The sequence below is a fragment of the Ascaphus truei genome, chromosome 1 (assembly GCF_040206685.1).
Source record: "Ascaphus truei isolate aAscTru1 chromosome 1, aAscTru1.hap1, whole genome shotgun sequence".
Classification (NCBI taxonomy): domain Eukaryota; kingdom Metazoa; phylum Chordata; class Amphibia; order Anura; family Ascaphidae; genus Ascaphus; species Ascaphus truei.
In genome coordinates, this window is record NC_134483.1 from 181,917,556 (window position 1) to 181,937,707 (window position 20,152).

Here is a 20,152-nt window from a genome sequence, read left to right on the forward strand (position 1 = left end):
GGACACGTGACCCTTTACATACTGCCGTTTTTGTACATTTATTGGTAATTGTTGGAATTCTTAGCAATTGGGCCTCACGCAAAAATGTAAACATTAGAGACATTTTCCAAAACTACATTTAAAGACATTCACACCGCTGTAGAGATGAACAAAGTTGTCCTGCTTTGGTTTGCAAAATTTTGGGCACGATTGTTAACTTTTTTTTTTTTTTTTTTAAGTCTGCCACCATAAGTTAAAAGTGAAACCCACAAAATCTGTGGGCAATGTCACCATATTTGGTGAATCCTAGAGGCTCCTACTGTAGTGCCGACGATTATTCTAAAACAAACCTGGGGCAATCTCTAAAAAGACCCAGCTACATGCTGGGTACATGCTGGGTACATGCTGGGTACATGCTGGGTACATTCTGCAACATTTCACACATTTCTGCAGACAGACTAATGGCCCATCGGATTAACAGCGGGGGCCCCATTCAAACTGAATGGGACTGCCAGGAACCCCTGCTGTGTTAATCTGATGGGCCATTAGCCTCTGCAAAAATGTCACTGAAATGTACCCAGCATGTACCCAGCATGTACCTGGCTAGTTTAAGGCAAGTTTTAGAATACTCGTTGGCTCGTTTGTATAAGGAAACTAACAATTTAGCCAATTTGGACGAATTTGTGACTTTTTCACCAGCTGCGAATATACACATGTAATATCCCATCTTTACTTACTCCTAAATTACAAAATTACATAGTAACTACGTAACTAAAGAGTAAGTAGAGAAGGGATATTACATGTGTATATTCGCAGCTGGTGAAAAAGTTACATTGTGTACATAGTTAACATTGTAATTTTGTAACTAAGGCGTAAGTAGAGATGGGATATTAAACGTGTATACTCCTGCACCATTGAAGTAAAAACCACGATGAGTGGCATAGATCAGACTCAGTGAAAGCTAATTTTGGGAAACAGCTTCTCCAGAGATATCATTTCAAAGTTATCCTTTTAAATAAGAACTGAAAGTTTCCACAGTAATTGAGTAAAATGCAGAAAATTGTATTGTAAAGGCTACCATACCTAGCTCAAGTATCTCAAATTGTAGAACAAAACTCCCTCTCTCTTTTCTCAAAGTAGCTAGAATGAATCGCTTTATCCACAACTCCCTTTTAAGCCACTACCTGTACAACACAACACAATACTGTAGAGCAGTGGTTTTAAACCTTTTTTTGGATAAGGAACCATATAATTATATTGTAAAATTCTCAGGAACCCCAACCGTCTATAAGGGGGCATCTGAAAATCAGATACATTATAAGGACCCCAACCATCTCTAATAGCGTGTCTGAGATCAGATGCATTGTGAGGAACCCCCAACCCTTTCTAATAGCGTGTCTGAAATCAGATGCATTGTATGGAACCACAACCCTCTCTAATAGCACGTCTGAGATCAGATGCATTGTAAGGAACCCCAACCCTCTCTAATAGCGTGCCTGAGATCAGATGCATTGTGAGGAACCCCAACCTCTCTAATAGCGCGCCTGAAATCAGATACATTGTATGGAACCCCAACCCTCTCTAATAGCACATCTGTGATCAGATACATTGTAAGGAACCCCAACCCTCTATAATAGTACGTCTGAGATCAGATACATTGTCAATTCTTCAGTATTAGGTACAATTTTCAAATGACCTGAAAATTGCAGAGAACCCTTTAGAGATACCCATGGAACCCAAGCATTCCAAGGAACCCCAGTTGAAAAACACTGCTGTAGATAGTACTTTTTGTATGACCACTTAACATCTCCAGTGTTTGTTGCAATACATCAAATTTACTGTGTCACAACACTAGACATTGCAGGTAAGCCATATAGTATTTACAAACATATCAAGCTTTAGTTTTAAGGATGAGGGAAATTATGGAACTTCAATTTAGAAGAGTACAATATGTATTACATTTTTTCCTGTTCGGTTTGATTTGATTTTTGACTGAGCAGGATTTTTGCATTCTTTTAAGGATTTAATGGCCGAAATGAATGCCTGTTTAAGACTCATAACATACTCCGAAGGGAATTTAGAAATACTTGGTACAGGTTTAGTTTTTTGTTTCAATTACATAATCTGCTACTTTACTTTTGAATCACCCTACAAAGTAAGGGTTATTATGCTATGTATTGTCTTATGTATAGGCTAGTAGGATTGTTATATTATGAACTGATGTATACGGATATATCATGTATAACTGTATTTGTTACTGTACTGTTGAGTTGTTGCAAAAATATTTGTGCAAAACAGGTAATTCGATCCAGGTTAGAAAGTACCCATCTGTGTGGTCCCCAAGTGCTTAACCGATTAAGATTTGAACATTACCTTTCTCCGTAGTCAGTAGTAATGGAGAGTGTGGCTTTCGATTTAGTATAAACAGTTAGTTAGATTAGAAATCGGGAGGCAGTAAGAATATGTGGTCTAGAGAAATAGATCTAGGGGAGAGCTCCAGGTTAGCAAGATAGCAAATAGACATGACTCTAAGAGACTTTAAGAGTACCAGAGGTTCTCGGTAGTTGGGCCATGTGTCCCAAATAAGAGGATCAAGTCCAAGTTTTGGCACACGTCTTACCCCAGGGAGTATCTCTACCCCCCAAAAGTCAGCACCCTCAATGGGTGGGAGCATTGGTTCCAGGGTGGCCCTCTTGGTGGTTGAAGTGTACTTTTGTTTACTGAGGTTGTTTACTAAATAATCATTTTTGTTTTGCTGCGATTTATCATTTTTTTCTGAAGAATCATTCATGCTATTTTTATTTTAGATTTTTTAAATAATAAAGAACTTTATTTTTGTATTAAAAGTCACCAACACTTCTTTTTGTTTAAATCCTCCCCCTCACCACCGTGTCAAAGAATTTAGTAACATGGTGGCCCATATCTTTTACCAAGTCAACACATACAGAAATGGTCCACTGGCCGGGAAGATTACAATAGCTACATACTGTAGTTGCATAGTAGATGAGGTTGAAAAAATACATATGCCCATCAAGTCCAAGATGACAGATATGTATCCTATATTTGTATGTACAGTATATTGATCCATAGGAAGGCAAAAAAAAAAACAACTGGTGAAACTTTTTCAAACAATGTCTCTTAAGGGGAGAAATACAATACTTCTTGACTCCAATAATGGCAAACGGATTTCTCCCTGGATCAACATCCTTTCCATGTTTACTATATTTTTTTGTTTGGTATATCCCTGTATACCTCTCCTTTCTAAAAAATATGTCCAACATTTTTTTGAAGATATCTATTGTATCTGCCACCACAGTCTCCATGGGTAATGAATTCAACATTTTTACTTTCCTTACTGTAAAGAATCCTTTCCTTTGTTGCTGGTGAAATCTCCTTTCTTACAACCTTAAACCTCATCTGCCATTTACCTGCCCAAGTTTCCAGTCTATCCAAGTCCTTCTGGAGAGAAATTACATCCTGATCAGATTTTACTACCTCACACAATTTAGTGTCATTAGCAAAGATGGAAACTTTGCTCTCTATGCCAACCTCAAGGTAATTACTATACAAGTTAAAAAGCTGGTACCAGTTGTAATACAGTATTTTGTACAGAGCCAACATTCAAATAATATACAGCTGATACCATAAGGGAGCAAGTATTCAAGCTTTATTATTGAACTATACCTGCAGAATCTCTTTGTCCCCCCAATGCAGTTAGAGTTACAATAATTAATACTGATATTGTTTGTTTGCAATGCATTATGACTACAGCATTATTAATATTGGGCTTTAAATAAACCTGGCCTTTTCTTTCATGAAGCAAACAAAAGTAATTAAATCCAAAGGTAGAGCACTTGGGCTCTCTTGCCTCTTTTCTCTGTCTTTCCCCCGTGTGTATTATTCCGAAGCTCATGTTCTTGTTGTTCACCATTACGTCCCCCCACTCCCCCTGTCACTGCGGAGATGGAGGGGCACTCTGGCTATAGAAAATGTAACGCTAGTTCTCACTTGTTTCCACGGCAACGAGATACTGCAATGAATAAAGTAGTCATGTGGTGCAGGGTTCTCCGTCATTTTCTTTTCTGTAAACCTCAGAAGTCAATCTGTGATATTGTTCGTGCTGCTGTTTAATTATAGTATAATACCTATAAGAATTGCGTTAAAAGATGTCTGCGTGGAACATACAGAAAGGCATTTATCTTAGAAGATAATGTAGTGATATTACATTTTGTTTTCTACATGGCCAGGAGCAAAATACAAAATAGACTATTTGAGGCATTTTATTTGGTTTTGTCCTTTTTTCATCCATGCTCTATATATCTTCTCTTTATCATCAGGGTAAAAATGGCTGCTGCAAGCGGCCATGATATTACCTCTGCTCACTGCAGTATTTTAGAACTCATGACATGTATATCGTATGACTGAATGGAAATTTTCACAGAGTACAGAGAATAAATATCACAATATGTTAAAGCATATCATGGCTGCATGGTCCATGTGCCATCACTGCAATCTACTGGTTTCATAAAGTTACAATTGATAAGAAGCATTATTAGGTTTCAAGACCTTAATAAATATAGCGTATACTGGGTAAAATAGGATTGCAAAAGATAAAAGAGAGTTTATGGTGAGTCTAAGCAGATATACACATTAGTTAACTGCTGTCTTGCATATAACACACATTCAGCTGCCCGTGCTGAATATTTCCTCGTAAACTTTTCAAAGAAGGTGTTAGCTGTAGACATGCAGAGAGTAGTATGGGGCCTACTGCTCAATAAGGACTGCTACATAGCTGTTATTAAGAGAATATATGTACGACTATGGTGCACTTTGCTCCATAGAACAGACCAAAAGATAGGTATGAAGCTTGTTATTTGAGGTTCTTCTTACATCTTATGCAGATGTTTTGAGAAAAGAGGTTAACATCACCTGAATCCTGGCTGACTTAGTTAGAATTCACTATTTATTGATGACAACGTAGATCAATCTCAAAGAACGATTGCTCTGATAAACTATTCTGCTAAACAGCACCCAAAACGCTGCCCCAAGTCCCTAAATGACACAAGTGGGGCAAAAGGAATGGTAAGTACAGTACCTAAATATATTGAAGCAAACTGACGCACAGCCATAATGTTGCAATTAGTGGTGCTCCAGTTTATGACACTTGATACATCCAGAATATATAGCTCAATGTATGTTACATTATATAATGAGAGACTATGCATTAGTATTTTCATTTTTGTTTTGCATCGATTTGATTTGCATTGAGTAACCATAATGAACTGTAATCGTTTTGCATTGGTACATAGTATGGAGAGTATAGTGAAAATACTGAGTAACAGAAGAATTTGTGGGAGAAAATACTTTCATACACATACAGCCGCGGCCCGTTTTATTCTAACACTTCACCGATATTGTCCGGTGACTTTTTCCGAATGCCACGCGCTTTGCCGCGTACGTGCGGCATTCGTGCGGTATTCATGTTGCAATCATGCCGGCGTCAGCCGCGCTTGATCTGTTTAATGTGAATGTTTCGGATTTAATTGGTTGCAATTCTTCGCGTATCCGCCAGGTGGCAGATATTCATTAATTGTAATGCGCATGCACTTCAGTAATGTGTCGACTTGCAGGTGTTTAAAAAGTACCACAGTGGTCCTTTGTGAATTGACCTTGGTACTGAAGAAGTTGTACAACATTGTATCTACAGTATTTAGGCGTTTCATATTAAAATATTATATTATATTAAAACCTAAATGCAAAGTGTCTGGTGTTCTATTCCATTGTCCAGAGAGGTCCAGAGATGAGTACACCACTACAGTCCGTGTTCCTAAAGCCCAACATAACGTACGCTTATATACACGGGTGGCCGCTTTTATTCTAATGCGGCTGCCACCGCAATGTGCGGGCAGACGCGGTTTTTTTTGTCCCGCCACGTGCCGCGCGTCAGCCGGGCGCCGATAATGCGTGCCAGGCATCCCCGAAGACACCAGGCATCCCCGAAAATGCCAGGCATCCCCTGAAGGGGTAGGCGAGGTAAGGGGGGGTATGCGAGCAGGGGGGTATGTGCGCGTTGTGCCATTGTGGAGCAGAGCTGAGCAGCCAGGGGGTCGCGAGGGGAAGGGAATGGGGAGGGGAAGATGTGGGGAAGATGCGGCTTGCGCGCGGCCAAGATCGGCGCCAGCCCGAAAAAAGCCGCGGGACAAGACGGGCAAATGCAGCAATAAAGCTAGCCGCAGCAGTATGTAGCATAATGAGAAAGCAGAAAAGGACTTCTTTGGGTGCATGGATGCACGAATTCTAGGGGAGGGAGAAAAAAATATTGTGGTAGCTTGGCAATAAAATGTAGCTTAGCAGTGAAAGTTACACTCACGTATTTCCTTTATAAAGAGTGCCTTGTGAAAAATGTGTGTCTCCATGTCTTTAATAGCCTTAATGCATCTCAATGGAATATATTAGGTAACCCTTTAGAACGGTCTCTTCAGGCAAATTAAAAATGTTCATACCATAATAAAAATATTTAATATAAAGAGTTCTTGGAATTTTGGACTTTTTTTCTTCATGACCCTTCTTTGACAGCATTTAAACTGTCAGGAGGGTGCTGGCTTCACATTAGCCTGTAATGCATCAAATAACTCCTCCCATGATGCATGATCTTCACGCTTGGCACTTCAATATCTTGTAGAATGTACTGTATGGCGCTGTCACCTTTTCCGCATGTGCTGATTTCATATTGTAGAGAAGAGAATGTGGTGTATGGGAAATGCTTTGCTCTTAAGGGCTCAATTCATTACGGAGCTATCGCATTATTGAGTCTCTGCCTAATGTAATAATGCCATTAGGAATCAACGTGAATTAAACACATAATAGTGGGCAAAGCGCTGTTTAAAAAGGGCTTAGTGCTTTAAATTGGTCTTTCTTCGACGGTAATATAATTATAAAGATGAAAAAGTCACATGCACATGAGGAAAAAAAAGAAGAAATTATGTAAAATAATGGCAAAATAGTAAAGTTTGTCAATGAGAAATGTATATAAGGCTACGACCCCAGTCACTGCGTGCACGTACGTGTCAGAGCGCCTGGCGGCACGTGCACCAGTTTCAGCCATGATGTGTGGTCTGGGACGCGAGTCAAGAGAAGAGGAGATGAGCAGGAGATAGCAACAGGGGTGGGGGGAGAGGCGCAGCCATGATGTCACGCAGCTGGCTCACCCTCATTGGCTGAACCGCCGTCGTGACGTGGCCATCCCTCTGTTGCTGTGCCAAAAGACAAAATTCTTGTCTTTTGGGAAAGGCGGTACCGCAACGTGCTTTCTGCAGGCGCGCACAGGTAGTAGAGGGCCCTATGTTTTTCACGCTGCACACGCCATAGCATGCGCAGCCACGAGCAGTGGGTACTAATAAAGCAAAGGTGCATTCCAGTTGAGGTTTAAATCACCACCCCCAATTACTCACTTTTAAAATACTGTTTATTTTTCATGTTACAAATGGCCTATCTTTTACATTTTCATCAAAATCCCATCATATATTATGATATACTGTACGGCACAATGCTGGCTTTATGTCTATAGGATAATGACTGAAAACTATTATTGGTTTGCCACAGTGGCATTTTGTAATTGATCCTTTAAGTTTTAAGTAAGACTGCAATTGTGAATTTTCACTGTTTTATTGTTTTACTGCAGCATTCTCTCCTCACTTAAGCGTGGGCTCATAGTGAGAACTGGGCTGATCTGCTTTTATCGTTGTGTTGCTTAGAGTTATAGGCCATATATATATATATATATATATAGGGAACCATGTTAAAAATGGTTTTTGAAGCAAAAAGTGGCACTGTGGGCTCATTTGCATGTCATTTCCCAGAATCCCTTGCTGCAGTGGAAGTGCTGTGTGCTGGGTGATAATGGTGAAAGGCAGGGTTGCAGACCTGCCTAAGACATGCAGATTTTATATATATATATATATATATATATATATATATATATATATATATATATATATATATATATATATATATAGTATCTCTTTATTTTTATATATATATATATATATATATATATATATATACAGTTAGGTCTGAAAATAATTGGACACAGACACAATTTTCATAATTTTGGCTCTGTACGCCACCACAATGGATTTGAAATGAAACAACCGAGATGCAATAGAAGTGCAGACCTTCAGCTTTAATTCAAGGGGTTGAACAAAAATATTGTATGAAACGTTTAGGAATTGCAACCATTTTCATACACAGTCCCCTTATTTCACGGGGCTCAAATGTAATTGGACATATTAACACAATCATAAATAAAATGATAATTTTTAATACTTTGTCGAGAATCCTTTGCAGGCAATGACTGCTTGAAGTCTGGAACGCATGGACATCACCAAACGCTGGGTTTCCTCCTTTGTGATGCTTTGCCAGGCCTTTACTGCAGCTGTCTTCAGTTGTTGTTTGTTCGTGGGTCTTTCTGCCTTAAGTTTTGTCTTCAGCAAGTGAAATGCATATTCGATCGGGTTGAGATCAGGTGATTGACTCGGCCATTGCAGAATATTACCCTTCTTTGCCTTAAAAAACTCCTGGGTTGAAAATACGCGGTGACGTCATCCAAGATGGTGGGTTAGTCAGGGAGCTCCAAGAACCCTCGAGCATAAAACGAATAAAAAGCTCTTTTCCCCCCTATAAAACCACCAGAGACTAACTTACAAAGACGTCTGAAACACACAGCATGTCACACAAAGCAAAAGCGCAAGCTCCAAAGGGCGTACCAAAGTACTTTCAGCCGCAGCAGAAACGCGGATCAGAAAGCATGCAGGGAGCCCAAGATGGTGTCGGACACCACGCGGCCGCATCCCCGCAACGGGACAGAGACCAGCCCGCCGAGGAACCAACCTTGGAAAGGGAAATAACACGCACCTACCTAGAAGAGCTGCTCTAACGCATGCATGACAGGATCCACAAAACCCTCCAGCAGGATCTTAAGGAGATGGTGTCAGGCTTAAAAGAAGAGCTAGGAAACCTTACACAGAGAACGGAGGACCTGGAAAGCAGACTGGAAGAATCCCTACAGGCCCACGCCGCAGCAGACGATGAAATTATGCGCCTGGGAGAAGAAATCAGGTTCCTGAAAGATGGAATGGAGGACCAGGATAACCGGGACCGGAGACAGAATCTACGGATTCGGAATGTCCCGGAAACGGTTCTCCCTGAACTAATAAAGCCTTACCTGGTTGATCTTTTCAGCACGCTCTGCACGGGCCTTGACGGAAGGGATCTGGAAATAGATAGCGCGCACCGCGCACTGGGTCCCCGATCAAACGACCCAAAAAGAAGGCGAGACATTATAGTACGTCTCCATAGCTATTCCACAAAAGAGAAAGTGATGGCGGCGAGCAGAGAAGCTAATAACCTTACATTCCAGAACAAGCCCGTGCAAATATTCAGTGATCTCGCTAGGATCACAGTCGAGCGATGCCGAGAGCTCAAGCCCCTCACCCAACTGCTGTGAGAGAACAACATACCCTACAGATGGGGATTTCCGTTCCGGCTCGTGGTAAGCAGAGGAGGAAAGCAGCGATCACTCAGGCTGCCAGAAGAGATGCCAGGATTCGCTCGAGAGCTGGGCCTGACACTGCCACCTACGCGGGACAACGAGCAGAGGGAGATGCGAGGAGCAAGTCAAGAGCAGAGACCCATCAGAGCGTCGGAGAGGCTGGCCGGTCAGCATGGGCAGAAAACCTGATCGCCCGGCAGAGAAGCCCTACGACCCAGGGCCTATTGATTTCCATCTAAGGGCCCGGGGGAGGGTGGAGAACCCCTGTTTGCCTGTTTGCCTTTTATCCTGTTGACCAGCTGATCCGGGAGGCCCCAGCGTCCCACGGCCTGGCTGGCGGGAGCTTACACATACCCCTTCGGTATTAAAGCAGGCGAGTTGAGATGCGTGGAGGCGGGAGAGGGGAAACCCGATCCCTAAGGCAGCTCCATCTGCTAAGCCCCGCTGGGAACTCCTCGACCTATCCGCAGACAGAGGACTCCATCGTCCAGACCAGGTTTGAGTATTCCCACCCAGATAAACATTATATCTGGGTCCGGTAAGACATAGCCAGTCCCCTACCCAAGACTGATACAGGAAGGCCCTTTACCTCCGTTGAGGCTGTTGAACTACCCTTGCAAGTTACACCCCCCCACCACTTTCATATGTTGATGAACTCCCTGTTAAAAGACAAACTATAGTTATGTTAAAATGTTTCTCACTACTCGCTGCCCCAACAAGCTAAAAAGCAGCCCAATATCCCTCCCTCTACCCCCCCTCCTTCTCTCCCCCCCTCCTTCTCTCCCCCCCTCATTCTCTCCCCCCACTCCTTCTCTCCCCCCCCCTCCTTCTCTCCCCCCCCTCCTTCTCTCCCCCCCCTCCTTCTCTCTCCCCCCCCTCCTTCTCTCCCCCCCCTTTCCTCTTTCCCCCCCTCAGTGCTTTAAAATGGGCGCGAAACAAAGTAAACCAGCATGCTCCCACAACGCCGCGGTTAACACTGTATTACCAGATGCAAACAGTCTAATGTGTATCTCATACTGCTCCCATCAAATGACCCGCTGACCCCCCTCTACACCCCCCGCCTCACCATCCCCCCTCTCCCCACCCCACCAGCCCCCCCCCCTCCTCCCCCCCTTCCCTATAGTGCCCACTATTTAACCATTCAATACAAATGCCGCCCCATCTGTTATGTCAATAATGCAATGTACATTGTCCCCCTGAGTGTCTTAAAACAGAAAAGTAGCGGAACAGTGAACTTATATGACCGCATTGTTTGAAGAGGTTATTGTATTGAAAGCTGTAAGCAATTTAATGTGTATATCCAAATGTGACTACCTGCGGACTTACAGCAACCTTCCCATGGACTCACCCGTACCTCCCTCCCACCCACCCCCTCCTCCCCCCCCTTCTTCTTCCCCCCCTTCCCCCCCACCCCCCCCCCCCCCACTCTCCCTCCCCTCCCTCCGCTTTCCCACCCACCCCATCCTCTCCAACCCCCCCCCCCCCACCTCCCCCCCACCCCCCCCCATCTCCCCCCCACCCCTCGCCCTCCCCCCCTCCCCTCCCCACCTTCCCTCCCCTTCCCCATATCCCCTCCCCCTCTTCCTGCGTGATCCGCATTCCCACAGACCCAGCAATACATAGGAACAACAATGCATAAACATGGAAATTACAATGAATATGAACTCCCCGCAACTACCTCCCCAATAACTGGACATGCCCAAGAGTGTCCCCACTCCTTGTTGTACGACCAGGGTTGAGGATATTGTTATATAATTGTATGTATGATAACCCAATGTGAATACCTCTCTACCTACTGTACAAATAACTCAAAGTATTGCGCCGAAATATTCTCCATGACTCTTCTCCATTATCATCCACCCCCCTCCGCCCCCTCCCGCCCCCCTCCCCCCCACCCTATTCCTCCCCTTGTCCTCCCCCCCCACCCTCCCCCCTCCCCCCGTCCCCCTCCCACCTTCCATCCCCTTCCCCATATCCCCTCCCCCTCTTCCCGTGATCCGCGTTCCCACAGACCCAGCAATACATGGGAACAACAATGCATAAACATGGAAATTGCAATGATTATGAACTCCTCCGCAACTACCTCCCCAATAACTGGACATACCCAAGAGTGTCCCCACTCCTTTTTGTACAACCAGGGTCGAGGATATTGTTATATAATTGTATGTACGATAACCCAATGTGAATACCTCTCTACCTACTGTACAAATGACTCAAAGTATTACGCCGAAATATTCTTCATGACTCTTCTCCCCTCTCATCCACCCCCTCCGCCCTCTCCCCCCCCTCCCGCCCCCACCTATCACCTCCCTTCCCCCCCCTCTTTCCTACGCATACCCCAGGACAGAAATGCCCACGACCCGCCACCCTAAGAGGACAACCCCTGCTCTGGAAGGGTAACCCCCCAGCCACCCCCCACTACCAAACTAGAAAGGAAAACTCACGGCACATGCAAAGAACCGTCGAGGACAAGGAGAATGAGAGAGAGCTCAAAAAAAGAACCAGATGTTTCCATCCTCACGCCAACCCTGCCGACCCATGTTTTAAGGTCGGGGGCGCGTTGAGTCTTTCCCTCTCACTGTTAATAAACCAAGAAAAACCTGTATTCGGCAATAAGATATTTATTCGTTATTTACATAATGTATGCCAAATAACGCCTAATAAAAAAATTTGAAACAAAAAAACTCCTGGGTTGCTTTCGCACTATGTTTTGGGTCATTGTCCATCTGTAAAGTGAAGTGCCGTCCAATCAACTTCGCTGAATTTGGCTTAATCTGAGTAGACAATATATCCCTATACACTTCAGAATTCATCCGGCTGCTTCTGTCTTCTGTCACATCATCAATAAACACTAGTGACCCAGTGCCATTGTAAGCCATGCATGCCCATGCCATCACACGGCCTCCACCGTGTTTTACAGATGATGTGGTATGCTTCGGATCATGAGCCGTTCCAAGCCTTCACAAACTTTTTCTTCCCATCATTCTGGTACAGGTTGATCTTAGTTTCATCTGTCCAAAGAATGCTGTTCCAGAACTGGGCTGGCTATTTTAGATATTGTTTGGCAAAGTATAATCTGGCCTTTCTATTCTTGAGGCTTATGAATGGTTTGCACCTTGTGGTGAACCCTCTGTATTTGCTCTCGTGAAGTCTTCTCTTTATGGTAGACTTGGATAATGATATGCCTACCTCCTGGAGAGTGTTCTTCATTTGGCTGGATGTTGTGAAGGGTTTTTTCTTTACCATGGAAAGGATCCTACGATCATCCACCACTGTTGTCTTCCGTGGATATCCAGACCTTTTTGTGTTGCAAAGCTCACAGTGTGTTCTTTTTTTCTCAGAATGTACCAAAATGTTGATTTGGCCACTCCTAATGTTCCTGCTATCTCTCTGATGGATTTTCTTTTTTTTGCAGCCTAAGGATGCCCTGTTTCACTTGCATTGAGAGCTCCTTTGACCGCATGTTGTGGGTTCACAGCAACAGCTTCCAAATGCGAATGCCACACCTGGAATCAACTCCAGAACTTTTACCTGCTTAATTGATGATGAAATAACGAAGGAATAGCCCACACCTGTCCATGAAACAGCTTTTGAGTCAATTGTCCAATTACTTTTGGTCCCTTGAAAAAGAGGGGGCTACATATTAAAGAGATGTAATTCCCAAACCCTTCCTCCAATTTGGATGTGAATACCCTCAAATTAAAGCTGACTTGAATTTTTTTTGGTACACAGACGAAATAACAAAACTTGTATCAGGGTCCAATTAATTCCAGACCTAACTGTATATATATATATATATATATATATATATTGTTATATAATAGAAAAGCAATAAGAATGAGATCACACCTTTTGACCTGTCTCTACTCTCTACAAATATACCAGTCAATCTAGCTAAATGTTTGTCTCATACAGTAAATCAATATGCGCGCCTTGTCAAAAAGTATTCCTCTAAGTCTACTTATTTGTCCATCTCAGTCTTTATAAATCATATTTGTTATTATTAACATTATTTTTCCAAAATACTGTGAAAATGGCAGAAATACCTACACGGGATGCAAATAACCGCTCCGGACTATATGACATTCAGATTTAAGTCATCAAATTCACATTTTCCCTATAATCCAAAGCCATAATCGCCGACTTTTGTCAAAACCAAACCCAGGATCATGTGCACATCTCTAATGCAAATGCGTCCAGAATCTCAATATCAATCACAAAATCTTAGTGTTTAGTAAAAATGTTGTCCGGGATTCATCAAGCTCCGATGCAAGGTGGACCCGGATTTGGTGTTAACTGCCATTGATTTTAATGACAGTTAATGATAGATCAGGTTTGATACCAAGCATCAAAGCTTGATTAATATGCTCAACAGAAGTACATTTCTGTGACTCTAGAAATCTAGGTGAATTAAAGGAATAGGATTGAATTTAATTGGGATTTTCTTCATTATATATGTGGGACAGTGTTTTGCCCCAGAATTGCACCACTTTTGCTTTGATACATAACCACCATGAGAGGTTATATGTAACATAGTCATTTTCACCTTAATTAACTTGTCTTGGCTCCAGGCCAGGCTTCAGTGAAGGGGTAAAGAGGAGATACTGAGAAACTGATTTACAAGAGATCAGCTATGTAATCAACTAGTGGTTAAAGATGCATAATGGTACATCTTTCAAGTGTTTGCTTTGTCAGGTTATCTGGAGTAATCACTCATATACAATAACATCTTGTTCTCCTATGGATATGATCAGCAGGGGCTCAAGAAAAACAAAACCATGTTGGAGGCTAAATATTGACAACTCTCCCTTGTTTGTGTCCCACAGGTTTGCCCATAGCAAATGTGAGTTCAACAAACCTCACCGTTCTCGAAGGTAGAGATATCACCATGTACTGTGATGCCACTGGACTTCCATATCCCAATGTCTCCTGGGATGTATCTCAGATCATTTCAAAAAGCTTGGTAAGCACGTGATGAAAATGAAAAATCTCCAGGCTCAATATTTCGATAGATAATAGAAAGAAAATAAGATTTGTTTTTCTTTTTTTGTAATCGACAGAAAGAAACTAGCAAGCGTCCAGCCTTCCTCAAGCTGAAGAACGTGACATCACTGGACAACAAAAAACCTGTTGTGTGCATGGCTGAAAATATTGTGGGAGAAGAACAAATCTCTGTTGAGCTGAACGTTCACTGTACGTATTTGGCTTACAGTTTGATGTTTCATTGGGGCTTTGCTCTACTGGGCTTCCCGCTAAGCAACTTGACATGCGTAGACTTTTATAGTATTGTGCAACTGTGAAATGTTATTCGTTTAGAACAAATGAGTGTAGTAGATACATCATGGCTCTTTAAATAGAACCACTCCAAAATATTGTGCTATCTGTTTTTTCTACCCTATTGCGTTACCAGGTACAAAAAAAGCCAATACAGTACATCTGTAGTTTAAGTTAAAAAATGGGTTTCTTAGTAATCTGAGGACTGACTGATATGCACTTTTGGTTCCGTCATGTTCTCTCTTAAGTGCAGTATGGAACATTTCATTAGCTTGTTGGTAGCTTTAACATACTGTATACAGTTTTGTAATTAATTGTATGTAAAAAAATGTATAAAATCCGTACACAGATCTGTTTGCTGCAAAAACAATGACATGTTCAGTAAAACTTAGTGGGCCAGATAGGAGGGGATACGTACACTGTACCAAGCTTTGGATAAGTGAGACACGCAGAACATCAAAGGTTTCTCACTCCACTCAGTCCACAAGCATCTGCTTTAAATATAATACATTTCTTATTAAGTTTCCGACATTTGATGCTGGATAGTTTGACACACAAGAGGCAAATTATGGCAAGGAACAAAACAGGGATATTCTCACATTTGTGTTAGGCAGTGTAACGTTTCCCCAACTCTTCCTCCTGATTCATGTAAATACAGTACTGCTGATTGATACATTTGGAGCAGCATTAGGGCAGATGATCTCGATATTTTGCTGCTGAGAGACTTTTGAATCAATTTAACACCACAACACTATTGGTGCTAGGTACATAGACCTGCTAGTGTATAAAAGTGTGCAATATCTTTTGAGAACATACATCTATTTTTGTTAACTGTCTCTGGTTGAAAAGTGCAATATTTAACTATATTTATAAAGAACATGGTGAAATGAAAATTATCATAATTTAAAAAAAAAAAATGATCCTGGAACAAAATACCTTATGTAACTTTTCATTACAATGTGATGCAAACCCTGCAGTAAATTATTTAACTCTTTAGTGGCCTTTTACCATTATGAAAATGTCACAAGACAAGAGCCAGCATGCACTTGGTCCTTGTGCTGTTCTGTGGATGGTTGATACAACTTGTTGCATGAGTGTGTCCTCTTCCATTTGGGCTTAGGGGAGGAGATCATAGTAATTTTCGTACATGACCCTAAACACTTAGCATTGACAGGGTTAATCAAGTTGATTATTGAAATTAGTACAATTGGGTGCACCTTGCTTCTTGGCTTTGGGTGTGATACCTCCTATCTCCCGAAGCTAATAAAACACATTAATTGCCCTTAAAACTTATCTTGTAAACACTTCACCTTTCCTTGCGATTTTTAGGATTTAGGCTACCATAATATGTTTGGGAATCATGTTCTTTTTACAGTTAAAGCTAAAGTGCATTATTTCCACGCTGATATTATGTAGCGTCTACAATCTTTAATTCAATTCCCCATTTTCACTACACATTTGTTCACTTACACAAATTGGTGGCATTTATTTAGTACCAAAACATGATGCAAAGCTGACAGCATTTGCACCATTTCTGAGTCAATTAAATACAAAGGATGCATCATTTGTTTCTGGAATACTGTAGGGTTAAAAAAAATGAATGACGACTGTACTGTACTTTGAAAAGCAGTTTTCTGAAAGACTATGATGTAGCTTAAAATGGTATCAGTAAGAAATTGCCTTAACTACTGACCTTTTTTAGTTACACAGTAAATGATTTTGACTTTGATGTCATTAAACTTAGTATGGTCACATCAAGTTTAGAAAGGCTGTGTGTGTGTGTTTCCATTACAATTCATGGGTAACTCTGACACAAAAATAGTGTGAGATGAAAGTCTTACAATATTATTACAGCCATCTGGCATTTGATAACATGTGCTATCACATAATCCTGATTGCGTATTATAATGCACTTGCCGGACGAATCTGCTTGGCGGAGGTATTACTTTCTTACAATCACATCACTGAACCTACTTTGCAGCTTCACAATGCAAAGTCAAACTACAAGTTCGGCTGTAGTATAGAATGTAAGACACAAGGTGGACACTTTCACTGGTGTTTGGGTTCTTGGCATTTTTCGTGCCCCATGAACTTCATTGGTTTTGTACAGTATCTTTGAAAAATGATAGAAAACAATTATAATTTCTAGAAATGTAGCTAACGTTTTTGAACTTCAAACTTTTCGCAAACGTTTGCAAGTTTTTTTAATTTCTCGGGCTGTGGCTCGAATTTGAACAAAGTTAACGCAGTTCGGATTTCAAACCCGCGAACCCTGTCCTTTATTATTAAGATGATTTCAAAGATGCCCCTGACTACGTTTTTCTGGATTTTCCAAACAAGACAGGGTTTTACAAGCTGGCTAATGGGCGAGTTTATAATCATAATATCTTTGCTTCTATTCAGAATATTAACAACTGCAGTTAAGGACTGTATGACAATTAAGAGATTGCAATTAGCTTGGTTATCCTGTGTGATTAAAGGTGGTATGTTGTTTTTATCATGCGTGATAGAAAAGCTGCCATAGATAATATGACAATATGACCCTTTTCTGTAAGGCGTAAATAGGCTAGGCCATCAAACAGTAACATTAGAAAATCAAACATTAATCTTCGCAACGGCCATGCTACACTAGTTGCATGTGCCAGTAGAAGCAGCAATCATTACAATCACATGAAATAGTCATCTTGTTGACAGAGTAGAAAATATAACTTAACTCCTTTTCATTGCTCATTTCAGTTCCACCACAGATTACGTTTATGGACAATCCCACTTTGGATCATCACTGGTGTATCCCATTCAGTGTGAAGGGTAATCCAAGGCCCAAGCTGCAATGGTTTCACGAGGGAGCTGTTCTAACCGAGACTGATTTTATTTGGAGTAAGATTCATGAAACGAGTAATAATATGAGTGAGCACCATGGCTGCCTTCAGCTTGACAGTCCAACACACCTAAACAATGGTCTTTATACTTTGCGGGCGGAGAATGAATACGGAAAGGATGAACGTACGATCATGGCTCATTTCATGATTGGCCCAAATGTTGGTAAGTAGATATTTCAGTTTATATTGGACACACTGAATGCTGTCTGATTGCAATGTGATTGTACTCATTGGTACTGAGTACCATTCTGGCCAAGACATGAAAGCTCTTATCAGGGAGCTTTGAGAGGGAATGAGGGAAATTAATCTCCAATTGCCATCATTGGGAGGAAGGGATTCCTATGAGGCAAAAAGTTGTAAAACAGTAATTATTCAGATATAAATTGGACTGTCTCCCTGATAAGCCTCTCTTTCTATTCTTAAAGCATCATTACACCAACAAAAAAAACATTACTGACATTACTCCCTTGTTTAAAAGAATTAGATTATCATGGACAGAAGCCTGTACCATTACTTTTTTTAATGGCACTTCTGAAATGATGAAATTGGGTGCTTATTACGTTTCAGTCTGCCCTGTGATTGATAGAGAAAGCAGACCCTTCCAATGTCAACATTGCAGATCTGTATATAGGTACTCATTTGCAAATCATGTACAGTACTGTATGACATTACCAAAGCATACTCTACAAATTATTTTTTTTCTCCATGTTTTCCTATTGTGTATACACACCAATCAGTGGGTTTTTTTTTAACCGAATTGCTTCCATACTCAAAGGATTAGGTTCTTAAGTCTACGGAATTTGGACCAAGAAATAATTATAGTTGAATTTAATAATTGGGACTTCTAGGAGATTGATTCAAACCCTTTTAGTGATGCTGAAAATATGTGAAACTGATGTATTCTAAAAAAAAACAACAACAGTGAAAGTTGATAAGCCAAGCACTCTCATAACTTTGAGGCCATTTCTGCAAATAGGCCATGCAAGTAGTGCCAAACATTTTTTGTTTCCGTAAGTTGCGCAAAAGAAATTCCTGCGACAGACAGCATCTATGTAATAATCATATTTGCCACAGTTTCATTTATAACTGCGTTGTCTGCAACTAGATTGGGGATATATAGAGCAAGTGGGAGGAGCTTTGGGCAGAGTTCCATTTGCATGTTGGTACATATCTATGTATTAAGAAATGTGAGGATTGCATTACTTTTCTTAAAGGTTTTCTGCGTTGGTTTTCTCTGTTACCTTAAAGGGGCCATAAGCAGTGATTTTGTTGAACAGTGTAAGTGTAAAACTATATATGAGCCAAATTTTGGAACAGTATAAATACTCTTAATAAATATGTTGCGATGTAGACAAAAAAAATGCACATTTGTAATGCATATATTTGAAAACAAATATATATTTGACAAAGGGCTTTGCCCGAAACGCGTCAGAGTTGTTTGGTTTGTCCTATTTTTGTGGATGTCTCTCTTAGTCACTTCCAAAGCTATTTTATTTTTTATCTTTGGTGTGCCATTTTCCCTGCCTTTTTCCAATTTGCGGTGCTTCACTTATCCCTCATGTGAGGATATTTCCTTTAAGTGCAAAACTATATACAGTAAGAGCCAAATTTTGCAACGGTATAAATACTCTTAATAAATATGTTGCGATGTAGACAAAAAAAATGCACATTTGTAATGCATATATTTGAAGACAGATCCAATCCCTCATACGTCGACCCTATCGAGTTCCCACTGTAGTTCTGTCAACTTGATATCATGTGAAATTTAATATCACTCACGGCAGTCCATCACCTATTTGTCTTGTCGTTATTAGAATAATAGTTACAGTATTTCTAACAACATTTGCATATTTCTTTCACATTCTCCTTTTTTTGTGGATACTCGCTGATTGCTAAGTGTATACCGTATACACACATGGCAGGCTTTTTAGGGGAATGCTCAATTAAACATTATTTATGTGGCATAAGCTTTTTCATTTTTGGACATTTATTTTGGCTGCACTTGCATTTGAAATGAACTGAAGACTAGAAAAAAAGATGGTCCAGCTTTAGTACGAGTGGCAAAATCATTCACTCTGCTGCATGAATTACGTCAACATTTAAATAGCTTTCTTAGAAGGAAAACAAGAGGTCCCCTGCTATCTTTTGTTAAAGCTGCAAAATGTGAAATCTTATATGCTTTTTTTAAACAAATCAGTTCTGTGGTATTAGATAGTGACTGTATTTATTTTTTTATTAACTCGTAATGCCATTTTTAATGAGCTTTAGTATACTAAGCATACTGTGATTTCTATAGCAGGGTTTAGCACCTGCCCAGCAGTGCAAGATCTTTGTAACACATCCTGCTTGTGATCATTTGTTGCCAATGTTCCCAGCAGTTTGAGCTGCAAACTGTAACAATAAATAATTTTACCTTAGTAATATAAGGATACTGTACATTGCGGATGCTAATTTACACAGCCTGAAGGAT

At 40.9% G+C, this 20,152-nt stretch overlaps 1 protein-coding gene across 6 annotated transcripts in view; it reads left to right on the forward strand.

Annotated features, from left to right (window-relative positions):
* Nucleotides 1–20,152, forward strand: part of NTRK2 (neurotrophic receptor tyrosine kinase 2) — a 290,024-nt gene that overhangs the window by 34,800 nt on the left and 235,072 nt on the right. For all 6 annotated transcript variants that reach the window (XM_075598957.1, XM_075598964.1, XM_075598969.1 and 3 more), the window contains exons 7-9: nucleotides 14,356–14,492; nucleotides 14,590–14,722; nucleotides 17,540–17,845. In XM_075598957.1, coding sequence (XP_075455072.1) covers nucleotides 14,356–14,492; nucleotides 14,590–14,722; nucleotides 17,540–17,845 — 576 coding nt within the window. The remainder of the gene's footprint in view (nucleotides 1–14,355; nucleotides 14,493–14,589; nucleotides 14,723–17,539; nucleotides 17,846–20,152) is intronic.